This window comes from Ursus maritimus, unplaced genomic scaffold (assembly GCF_017311325.1).
Source record: "Ursus maritimus isolate PB19 unplaced genomic scaffold, ASM1731132v1 scaffold_14, whole genome shotgun sequence".
Taxonomy (NCBI): Eukaryota; Metazoa; Chordata; class Mammalia; order Carnivora; family Ursidae; genus Ursus; species Ursus maritimus.
This window is the reverse complement of record NW_024423786.1, coordinates 40,245,716-40,257,745: the sequence shown is the minus strand read 5'-3', so window position 1 is coordinate 40,257,745 and position 12,030 is coordinate 40,245,716. Positions and strand designations below refer to the sequence as shown.

The following is a 12,030-nucleotide window of genomic DNA, read 5'->3' as shown; positions in this document are numbered from 1 at the left end:
GACTCCACGAACGAGGCAGAGGCATGGCTGTCCCCTGGGCAGAATGAGGAGCCCTCCCTGACACGGCTCAGCCTCGCCCTGCCCTGCCGCCTCTGCCCCGTCAGCAATGCAGTCTGAGGTTGGACACAGCCCAGGTCCCCCTTCCCCACGGACAACAGCCACCACACGCTCCCCTCCACATGCACCTGTCCAGCCAGCCTCTGAGCCCTCGTTCCACACCCTGGGTGCCCAGCCTTCTGCCTCCCACAAGCTTGGTCTCTCTTCATAACCCAGTCCCTCCCCCAAGCAAAGCTCCTAACAGTCGTCCTTTCTTACGTCCTGTCACCTGTCTTTGGCCTCTCTGCTCTGACACCCCCACCCCATTTCCTCTAGGGGCCTCTCCCCTGGCCTCGTCCTCCCTGACCTTTTCAGGATGGGAGTCCTCATGCCCTCTCATTTTTCCACACCTCACAGACAAACGTGGGAAACCTTCATGGGGGAGTACGGTGGGGGGGGTCCCTAGCCCACCCAGAGCTGTGCACAGACAGGAGGGGCTGGAGGCTGGGAACAGCCCGTGGCTGGGGAATCACAGCCACGCAGCCGAAAGGGATGTGCCCGGGCTGGGAAGGAGGACACCAAGTCTGTGAAGCAGGGAAATGATCACTTCCACAAGCCCCCTGGGGAAATCAGCCCCTCTGAGACAGAAACCAAATTCCCTGTGCTAAATGTGGGGGTCTCAACAAGATTGAGGGTCCTACAGGCAGGACACATGGTATAAGGACCCAGACCAGCTGGACTAGCTCAGCCAAAAAAGGCCAGGCCTCAGGTATGGGATGGAGGGGCCGGGGCTTGGCGCTCAGACCCACCCCTCTGACAGCCTGTCTCCTCAGGCCTCCCCCACCCGCTCTTCATTCCAGCCAGTGCCCTTCCCTGCTTAGAAGCACACCCTACCTTAAATTCTGCCCCTTTCCCATCTCCTCTACCTGAAATGGCTCACACCTCATTTCAGGGCACCCCCTTCCCCCCTCCTGCTGTTCCTCTGTCCCAGGCCTGGCGCCACAGGGTCCTCCCCTTTGTCCTCACTCTCTCCCTCTGCATTTCTACCTTGCACTCCCTGCTGGTGTCCCGGACCACTCCTCTTGCCCCCTCCCCAGTGTGCTCACAGTGTCCCCTGCCCTCGCCTCTCTTCCAGCGGGCTTGGCCTCTGAGATTCCCTGTTCATTCACCACAGTCCAGGCCCTGAGGACTCCCAGAATACCACCTCCCAAGAGCTTCTGGGCCTGTATCCCCAGTTCCACCTGTGCACACTCCCCCCACGCTGCCACTCTCACCTCCAGGACATTCTTTTACTCACCACTGACCCAGCTCTGGTCTCACCACTTCTCTCCATGCTTCCAGTCTTGATCTTCCTAAGGAACAAATCAGTAGCCACCACCCCCCCAAACCCTGCAAGGGCTTCCCATGGCTCTTAAGGTAAAGTTCCAATTTCAGTACCAGCAAAAAATGGGGCTCCTCACGCTTCCTGGCTCTGCAGCCACCACACACACCCCCCTCACCCTCTCTGGCTCACCTTTTAGGCCGAAGTTTAAAACACCACCTCCTCCAGGAAGCCTCCCAAGATGTCAAGTCTGAGTTAGAGCTCCCCTCTATGTTCCCACAGCCCTTGTGACTCCCCCAGCCCAACACCAAACCCTGGGTCATGTGGGTGTCTTCTGCTACTCTGGGGGTTCAATGAGGCTGGGGTAGTGTCTGTCTTCTATATCCAGCACAAGGGCCATGCACATAGTAGGTGACAGATAATTGAAAAAGGAAAGACAGGATCCCCTTCAGCCCACTGACCCCTTTCCCCTGAGTATCAGCCCAGAAATCAGTCCCCTACGGGATGGGCTGCCTCAGTACGCCCAGTCCTCTATGCTGCCCAAAACAGGGGCCTGTGGCAGCAGCTTGTCTTGACTTTTCCTTCCAGGTCCACCCTCCACCCTACCCCGTCCTGAGGCTCCCTCTCCCTGGGCTTCTTGTTGGGCTTGGCGGATAGAAGGCAAAGGTGCGAGGTCAGAGTCGGGGAGGAGAATTCGCAGGTGGGGCTGTCCTCCCCTACTCCTTCCCCAAACTCCTGCCTGCAGTCGACACACCCCACCCTATAGCCACTCCCCTCTCCTAGGTTCCTTTCAGGGCCAAAGGCTGAGATACTGAGACTTTATCTAGAAGGCCACAGGAGTGAATGACTTGAGAGATCCCTCTGGTGGACAGATTACTGGTACTGAAATGGATGTGTGGGAGCCAGTCTGGAGCTAAGGCGTGAGAGAGAGAGAGCACACACACGAGCCCGGGGTGGGGGTGGGGGTGCAGAGGGAGAAGGAGAAGCAGGCTCTCTGACGAGCAGGGAGCCCGACGCAGGGCTGCATCCCAGCCCCCTACCCCCCCATCACGACCTGAGCCAAAGGCAGACATTAAACCGACTGAGCCACCCAGATACCCGGGAAAGAGCTCCTCCTGATGTTAGCCCCCTGGTGCTGCCCCAACCTAGGCTGCCCCTCGAACCTATCTACAGCCCTCGTATTGAGCTCTTCTCAAACACCCAGCTTGACGAGAATGCTGTGATGGGAATTCCACGTGGGGCCGGCAGCCCAGAGCAATACCCAGAGATGCCCAGGCGGCCCAGTCCTGACAGGGTGTGGGTGGCATGGCAAGGAGGCGGCCCATCCGCCCGGGACTGAGCCTCAGGGCCAGGAGCGGTGAGTGCTGTTAAAAAGAAAACCACAGGCCCCAAAAGGTGTCCCTCAGACCCAGTTCCCAAACCAGGGCTTGATCCCCAATCTAATTGTGGTTTCAACCTCCCCCAGAAATGTGGTCTTAACCGGTCAGTCGGGAATTCTTGATCAGCGGCCAAGAAGTCGGCCACCTGCTCCTCTCCCACCCCTCAAAGAAAGATGAGGTCATCTGCATGATAAGACAACTTGCTTCGCCCCTAGAAAGAGGCCAGCCGGGCCGGGAACAATCCTTTTCTTTTGCTAACAACTTTCTTGCTTCTACCATCCTTCTATGGAAAGCCTCCAACTTGCCCCACTTCTCGGAGCTCCCCTCCCCTTGCAAGGTGGAACGTTGCCAATTCATGAAGTGTTTAATAAAGCCAATTAGATCTTCACGTTTTACTCAGTTAATTTGCGTTAATCCCCGAAGCTAAAATAGAGGTCCCCCGCCATTCCTTTCACCCAGCACCTGGGCCCCTTTCTTCCGCCTCGGAAAGCAGAAATGCCAGATATTCACTCGCTCTGCGTCCTTTGCCCCGGGGCAAGGGCCTTTATCCAGGTCCAACCAATCAAATGTACCGTCCCTGGAGTTCACTCAGGGGCTGGTGACCAGCAGGAGGACCGCACAGAGCCTACTTCGTGGGGGCCGTGGCAGCTGGGCAGCAGCCTGCAGCGTCTGGGCCGACGCAGAACTGTGATCTGGGCTGGAGACAAACTGTGTGGCTCCGTGTCTTGTCCTCTAGACCCCTTGGTGGCTCTGGGAGCGACACAAGTTCCTTTTCATAAATTCTCCTTCTAAGTTGGGCATAACTGGTTTCCTGCAACTGATAGAGGAATTGTCCCCAGGGACGGCAAGGAGGTGTCCGGACTGGACATTCGTCTGGTGGGAGCGAAAGGCAGTGGAAATCCAGCTAGGACAAAGGGAAAGGGCTCTAGTTAACCGGGCAGGCTGAAGCCACCACTGGGGGTGTCCTTTAATACAAAATAGATGCTCTTTGTCTCTGCTTCCTGGCACCAGAACTTCTAAAACACTTGGCATGTACTGTCTTTTGGATGCTAATGAGAAGAGTCCCGGCAGGGAAAGGCATACCCCCTAGATGGGGGGGGCAGGTCACCAGAAAGACCAAGCCATGAATAGAGAGTAGGAATTTTCAGCCCCAACTGGGGAGGTGGGGGTGGAGATTTCACTTCTATCAAACAAAGGCCAGTGATTTTTTTTTTATGATCAACACCAGCGATATCAAATTTTCTTTCCTTCCAAAAATAAAGTTTTAAAGCCAAAACATTATTTTTTAAAATTCTAATCCAATAATTTTATGATCTATGTAACTTGGTTTCTCGGGATTTTGAAGGTAAAGTCTCCCAGTACCCCACTTCTCCTACACCTGTCCTTAAACTTACAAAGGCCAATGATTTGATCAATGGTGTTTCTGTAATGAAACCTCCATAAAACCCTTTTCATAGTGCGTTCAGGGAGCTTTGAGAGCTGGGAAGGCAGGACCCCTGGGTATCCTGAAAGTTCCATGCCACCCTTTCCCTCCCCCAATGCCTCGCCCTACGCATCTCTTCTGTTGGCTGTTCCTGAATTGTATCCTTGTTAATAAACTGGTTAAATGTAAGGAACGTGTTTCCTTGAGTCCTGTGAGTCATTCCCGCAAGTTATTGAATTTGAGGAGGGGGCTCATACCTAATGTATTGTCACCTGGTCAGAAGTTATGGGTGGCCCTCTTGGGACTTGTGTCTAGCACCTGAAGTAGGGTCAGTCTTGTGGGCATAAGCCCTTAACCTATAGGGTCTGCACTCACTCAGGAGCTGGTGTCCAAATTGAATTCAATTGTTGGACACCCAGTTGGTGTGGGAGAATCAGAGAATTTAACCCCACTGAATTTAGCGTCCTGAAGTGGCGTCAGAAAACAAGACACCACAGGTGGCCCCTCACGTGGGAAAGCCATTGAGGATGGGGCTTGGGGAGGCCAAGGGCTTCCCCCTACAACAGCGTGAAGGGCCTGAGAAATGCACCGGGTGCCAAGTGGCTGCTTCCAAAAGCTCCAAGCAGCTTAAAGAGAGAACAATAGGGTCAGATTCTTAGCTGCTGCATGTCAAGGTACGAACAAAGCTTTCTCTGCTTTGCAAAGGAGTCTCCTATCTCCTGCAGCCGTGGGGCTGAGGTACAATCATCAAACCCACAGGCTGATTCTGAGGCTTCCAGGTGAAATACTGATTGAATTCACAGGCTCCCTCAATCTTTTATGAGCTAGGCACTGCTCGGGACGTCACTGATTAGACACGGGAAACACCCCGCAAGCCCACATCCAGTGGCAATTCCCACCTTCCTTGACCCGCTGCTGTCGTCAGACACAGAGGGCCACTCCCCACTCCGCTCACGCTCCCCACACTGCTCCTTCCCACACCCCTCTTCTGGCTCTTCATGTCAAGCTCATGATGTGGGGTCCCCAGGGCTCCGTCCTCAGGGCATTTCTTCCCTTTTGACCTTTCCCTTGAGCGCACGTCCAGGGTGTACGCACTATGATGCCATTTCTTATTTCCGGCCCAGGCCTCACCTCCAGATGCCAAGATGCCACTGCCCGTTAACGCCTCCCCTTGGATATCCCTGGCATTTAATCTGAATGCGCCTTCAACTGGACTTTGGACCCTCAGCACCTGCTGCCCCCTGCGGACCTTCACATGTCCACAGTGGCGAACCCACCCTTGGGCATGGCGTGTGTCTCATATGCCTTCATCCAAACCAGCAGCCAATCTTGGTGTGATTTACACCCCAATTTAGGCAAAATCCGACTACTCAGCAGCCCCAACACCAGCATCAAGGTCTCTCGCCCAGATTGTCACAGTGGCCTCTGGACAGGTCTCCTGGCCTCACTCTGCCCCACTGAAGTCTATTCTGGAGTCAGCAGCAGCCAGAGGGACCCTTTAAAAATGTTCATGAGATCAGGGGCGCCTGGGTGGCACAGCGGTTGGGCGCCTGCCTTCGGCTCGGGGCGTGATCCCGGCGTTGTGGGATCGAGCCCCACATCAGGCTCCTCCGCTATGAGCCTGCTTCTTCCTCTCCCACTCCCCCTGCTTGTGTTCCCTCTCTCGCTGGCTGTCTCTGTCGAATAAATAAATAAAATCTTAAAAAAAAAAATGTTCATGAGATCAAGTCGCTTGGCTCAAAGTAGCCTCCCATTTCCAAGGCCCCATATTGCCTGCACCCCCTGACCTCTGACCTGGTCTTCCTCCTCCTCACTCCTGCTTCTGCAACCATCCCAGCTCCCCTATGTTCCTGGAACTTACCTGGCACAGCCTGCCCTCGGGGTCTTGCACTGGCTGTAGGATGCTTCACGGCTTCATCCGGGCCTTTGGTCACCTTCCAGGCCTTCTTACACCCCCTCTGTCCCAGCGCCCTGTGAGGCGAGTCTCTCTGTGATCTTTACTGTGTCTACCACCACGGGAGTGTCGGCTCTGTGACAGCAAGGGTTTGTCTGTCAGGCTTACTACTCTGTCCCCACAGCTTAGCCCACGGGAGGCACTTAATGCGTTAACAAATTTCACGGGATGTATGTGGAAGAGCGCAGAGGAATCAGATTACTACCAACACCAGCCCCTCTGCACCCTCCTGCTCACGGAAGCAAGGCCTCCTCCCCTGAGGCCCTGTGAGGGAGTTGGTTTGCCAGGGGAAGCCGACTCTTCTGCCCCTCTTCCCAAACTCCTTAACACCCCCAGTGCCTTAAACTAAAGATGGATTCCAGCAGGACACCTGACGGGTTCAGTCAGTGGAGCACCATGTGACTCCTGATCTCAGGATTGTGGGTTCGAGCCCCACATTGGGTGTAGAGATTACTTTAAAATAAAACAAATAAATAAAAAGTTGGATTCCAGCATGTCTGGAGGTCTTATCACAAAGTCAAACCCAGAGGGGAAGGCTTATGTATCAAAGGAATTGTAAGACTTTGTTACTTTACCTTGGTCACAATGTGGAGAGCATGTGTGAGGAAAGATCCAGGTCCTGGACCAAGGAGATAAGAACCCAAGTTTAGATTGTGCTGAATTTATCAATACAGGTGCACTTGCCGGAAATTTTGGATCCCGTGTGCGGGCTTGAGCTGCTAGGGGTCGTTCTGTGTGTCTGTTTGGTTGGCCGGAAAGAAAGCCGAGTCTCACTAAATAAAATCAAGATGCCAAAAGCTCCCGGGTATAATGTAGAGGGAAGACTCCAAAGCCTCGGGAAGATTCGCTCGTTCTTGGAAAACAAATGTTGGACCGAGTTTCTCAGACAACTCACCCGGAGATACTCCCTTCCCCACCGTTCAGAAGTTCCTGGCAGAGGGGAACGTCTTTGAAAAGTTTGTCTGCTCAGGGCTGTGTAACAAAGCACCACACACCCAGTGGCTTACACGACAGAAAGTTCTTGTCACGTGGCTGTGGAGCTGAGGGGTCGGCAGGGCCGCGCTCTCTCTGAAGGCACTGGGGAGTTCGGGATTAGGGGCCCGCCCTACGGCAGGACGACCTCACCTCAACTCAGTACGTTTGCAAAGCTGCTATTTCTTTTTAAGATTTATTTTATTTATTTGAGAGAGAGAGAGAGAGCACGAGTGGGAGAGGCAGAGGGAGTGAGAATTGCAGAGTCAGTGCCAAGTGTGGAACCCCAGGTGGGGCTGGATCTCATGACCCCGTGATCACGACCTGAGCCAGACACCCTCCAAGATTCTATTTCTAAATAAGGTCACATGGTGAGGTATTAGGGTTAGGTCTTGAATGTATGAAATTTTTTTTTGTTGGGGGGGACACAATTCGACCTCAACAAGCACCACAGTCGCTGTTCCCCATGTCAGGGATTCTTTTTTTTTTTTTTTAAGATTTATTTATTTGAGAGAAAGAGAGCACCCTCGCACAAGCTGGGGGAGGGGCAGAGGGAGAGAACCCCAAGCAGACTCCCCGCTGAGCTCGGAGCCCCTTGACACAGAGCTCAATCCCAGGACTCTGAGATCATGACCGGAGCCGAAATCAAGAGTCAGATGCCCAACGGACTGAGTCACCCAGGCACCCCCTCCATTTTTCACTTTCAGTAAAACAGTTTTGTTCAAACAACAATATGCCCAGCCCCACACATGATTGGTCTAAGCCAAACGTGCCAACACTCCCCTTTGCAGGTGATCATTGTATTTTAATTTATTAATATATAGTATATAATGATATTACAAACATAATTCAAATGTTGCTGGAACCTATATTTTTTTAAGATTTTATTTTTAAGTGATCAGTATACCCAACACGGGGCCCGAACTCACAACCCCGAGATCAAGAGTCTCATGCCCCACTGACTGAGCCAGCCCAGAGCCCCTGCTAAAGCCTATGTCTTTGCGACAGCATTTCTTTCTATCCAAATATCCTCTGACCTAACATCCAATGATGGTCATTGTTTCCTAGCAACCCAAAATGCTACACAATTTTTCAACATGACAATATATAATCCCTCTTTCTAGGTTGTGGTAGAAGATGGGACCTGAAGAAAAATTCTCAGAGTGTTAAATCTTATTCCTTCTGCTGTTGCTTTGCTATTAATAAGTGCTGAGGCCTCTCATGTCAGCATGTCAGGTGTCCACCTAGGAACTCAGTACCCAGAGACAGGGTGAGGACCATCAAGCTGTCCCCTAATCTCACCCACCAGGAAGACCATCACAGCGGAAATCCCGCTGAACTCGGGGATGAAGCCCAGGGATTTCTGTCACCCATCATGACACAGCTGGGTAAGGCAGAGCCATAGTTATTGGCAACACCGAACTCCCCAGAAGCAGCCCAGCCACAGCTACCTCCACCCCCACACACTGGGAGAGGTGCAGATGGGCACCCAGCCATGTCCAGCCCCATCGTGTCCACCAAGGAGCAGCCCTGCAACCTGCTCTCCAACAGCCCAGCCCCAGGGCAGGAGGTATGCAAAGTCCAGTGAAGTTCTGGGGCACGGGAAAGGGAAAACCCTGCCCCCTGCCACCATCTCCCCCAACCCAAAGGTCAGTGACAAAGAAAACAGGACAGAACCAGCCAACACACTCCCACTCACAGCCTTGTGTCACCCCTCCATCCTCGACCCAGCCCCTGGTTCCCTCCCTCCCCAAGGGTGCCAACATCTGGGACTCATAATTTCCCCTTAATGGTCCTCCAGCTCACCTCAGATGCCCCTTCACACATCTGCTTCCTGCTCAGGGGTGAGGGCCCAGAACCCTAGGATGGCCCGAGAAAACTCAGCCCTGTCCCTGCCCATGGGCACCAGGCCCAGGACTCACTCCAGGGGAAGACTGTTTCCTCTCCAGAGATGGGTAGGCATGGAAGTGGGAGCGGGACCAAAGATCCCAACACAGACCTAGGAGAACACAACGTGGGAGTCTGCGGAACCAGCTAGAGATACCTCCGAAATGGAGAGATGGCCACCAGATACGACCTTAGATTCTTATTTTTTATTTATTTATTTATTTTTTTTAGTAAGCTCTAGGCCCAGCATGGGGCTTGAACTCACAACCCCGAGATCAAGAGTCACATGCTCTACAGACTGAGCCAGCCAGCCGCCCCAATTTTTTTAAAAAAAGTATTTATTGCAAAGAATGCTGGACACAGTGTGACATGTGGCTGAGATCCACCAACACCCATTCCAGGGAGAATGGGAAAATGTCTTCAACACAAGCACATCGACCATCATGGATAAAACCCGGCAGCCAACCCAGCGGGCTGTTGTCCATGCAGACACCAGCCTGGGCAGAGGCGGAGAGGAGCTGCCCCCACCCATGCTATGTCTGCCCTGGCCCAGTCCTTGTAACACTCTGCGTCTAGCAGCTCCTGACTGCCCTCTGGGCACAGAGAAAAGGCCTCGCGGGTCTTGCCTCAGTCAGCCTGAGGTCCCGGAGAGGTGGGGACATCCACACGTCCATGCCGCCAACCAAAGAAACCCACTATGGCCAACAAGTAAGTGTGTCCAAGTGACCCAGTCACCAAAACTCTGGGGGACACAGAAACAAGGGCTGTGGTCCCCATGTCCCAAAGGCAGTGGCATGGTCCTCTGGTCCCGAGTCCAGGGCTAAGGGCTCTGGCAGGAGGTAAGTCCAGAAGCTCCTCCCCCAGTCCTCTACCTGGTCTGTCCACGGCCACTGCTGCACACGAGGCTGAGAGACCACCAGGTGGGACAGGGGCACGCACTCCCCACAGGGGCAGGTGGCACCTACAGGCTCCAAAGCCCTGGGAGGCTGGGAAAGGTGGGCTGTTCTGCCAGGGAAGGTTCCAGGTACAAGGTGGGCTCGGGATCCTGAACCAGGACCCACTTGTGGACAGCAGGGCGTCAGACTACAGACCCAGATACCTCCTCGCCCAGCCTCTCGACTTGCTGGCCAGGCCTCCTGCCCAGCTACGAAATGGAGCCAGAACCTACTGCCCAGCCCTCCTCTCTGGGCCCAAAAGAACACAGGGGCGCGTGACAGAAGCCGAAGCTGCGCCATGCTGGGGAAATCCTCCCAGGCTGCCTCGGATTTCCCGCCTTTGCCCTGTTCAGTCTCACAGGCGGAGGTCAATGAGCGCCAGGGCAGGCGTTTTCTCTGAATGGTTCACAGCAAATGCATTTCTCTGCCACCAGGGTCTGCTCCTATGTGGACGCAGGCGGCAACGGGGGAGAGGTAGCCTGGGGAGCATGGCCGGGAGGGTGAGGAGGGATGACAGCCTCTCCCTCGAGCACCTGGGTGTGCACTGGGAAGGGAGCTCACACGACCACCCATGCCATGTCCCCCCATGTCTTTACGTGCTATCACTGTGACAGCCGTTGGGCAGGGCTGGCCTTGGCCACCAGCTCCCCCAAATGTTCCAGTGTATGCGCGATCGAGAAGGGGTGACCACAACAGCCGTGCTCCCTGCGTGCGTCTGCTGAAGCTCCAACTCGAGGGCCGAGCCGGCGGGGGTGTCCGCCCCGGCGGCTCCCCGGTTCCTGGCAGGGCAGGACGGGAAGGGCATTCCCTCTCACCCAAGGCAGCAGAGCTCAGGGTCCCACAGAGAGAAGACAACAGAGTCACTGCTGGGGTCGCCGGGTCCGCCTCAGACAGCTCGGCCGTAGTGGGACCCTCACAGCCGGGCTTTCTGTTCACATGTTTAGGGCCTCTCACTTCACAGAGCCAACGGACCAGGGGGACAGCACCTCAGAGCTGCAACGGAAGGACCGGGTTGCGAGAACACCTCTCACCAGCCCTGGGCGGTCGCAGTCTGGCCAAATGCGTTATAGCAGCAGGTCGGGCACCACGTTTAACCCTGTCACCGTTCGCAAGGAAGCAGGGGGGCTGTTGCCCCGGGCTCTGGGATGTTCCAGGAGAGAAATCGTCACATGCGCCATGAGGCCTGTAAAAGGGACCTCATCTGCAGAGCTCAATACCTGCCTGGTGGTCACAGTGGATGAGACATGGTCACTGGTGAGCAGGGACCGTGACAAGGGCTTCCTCCGGGGGCCTCGAGATGTCTACATTCTGCAAAACAACACACACACACACACACACACAAACCACAGAACACTCGCTCTGTGGCGAGAACAGATGGACACCCACTGTCCTGCTGTTTCCTTTCCTCATCACTGTAGCCCTCTGGGTTCACATATTCCCACCCACCCCACCCCCAGGAGCCAAGGCGGTGGGACTCCAACCCCCGCATTTCCCTAAGAGCAAGGGCCCAAGAGCCCCACCACACGTGGTCAGTGGACGAACACAAGGGTTCAAAGGCAGTGGAGGAAGGTGCCTGGGTCCTGCTTACTCCTTGCTCACGGGGCAGGCAGCACCAGAAAGAGCCCATCCCACCTCCTGCCTCAGGCCTGAGTCAACTGGGAGGGAACAGCTGGCTGGGGGCTCAAATCCTCACCAGCGGGGGCAGGCAAGGGGACCCCGCTCCTGGGGGTGCCCACCTCCTTGTCTAAGTGTTGGTGGGCAGGTGTCAGAGGAGCCCCAGCAGCCTGTGGACCCCTCCTTGTCTGCGGCCTGCTCTGTCCTCTCAGAGCTGGGGCACATGGCATCCTGGACCTCCCAAAGCCCTCAGCTGCAGACAGCTTTCGCCAAGCCACAAAGCCCAGCTCCTTCCATGGCCTGCTGAGCTCACGCCTGAAGGATAGGGGCCCTGACACCTTCCTCAGCTCCACGAGACGGTCCTATGAGCCCCCCGATCCTGGTGGCCCATCTTCTTGACTGTGGGCCCTCTCAACCATCTCGTGCTGAAGCAGGTCACCTGGGGCTGTAGCCCCGTGCAATGGGATGTACCTGGACCCACAGGGAAGAAGACACAGCCCCCAGGGGCC

At 55.1% G+C, this 12,030-nt stretch overlaps 1 protein-coding gene across 8 annotated transcripts in view; it reads right to left on the bottom strand.

Annotated features, from left to right (window-relative positions):
* Positions 1-6,881: 6,881 nt before the first annotated feature.
* The window catches only part of PFKFB4 (6-phosphofructo-2-kinase/fructose-2,6-biphosphatase 4), a 34,536-nt gene continuing 29,387 nt past the window's right edge, over positions 6,882-12,030 (bottom strand). For 7 of the 8 annotated variants that reach the window (XM_040628860.1, XM_040628863.1, XM_008703821.2 and 4 more), the window contains one exon: positions 6,882-11,215. In XM_040628860.1, coding sequence (XP_040484794.1) covers positions 11,156-11,215 — 60 coding nt within the window. In that variant the 3' untranslated portion in view covers positions 6,882-11,155. The remainder of the gene's footprint in view (positions 11,216-12,030) is intronic. The other variant, XM_008703819.2, reaches the window with a different exon arrangement.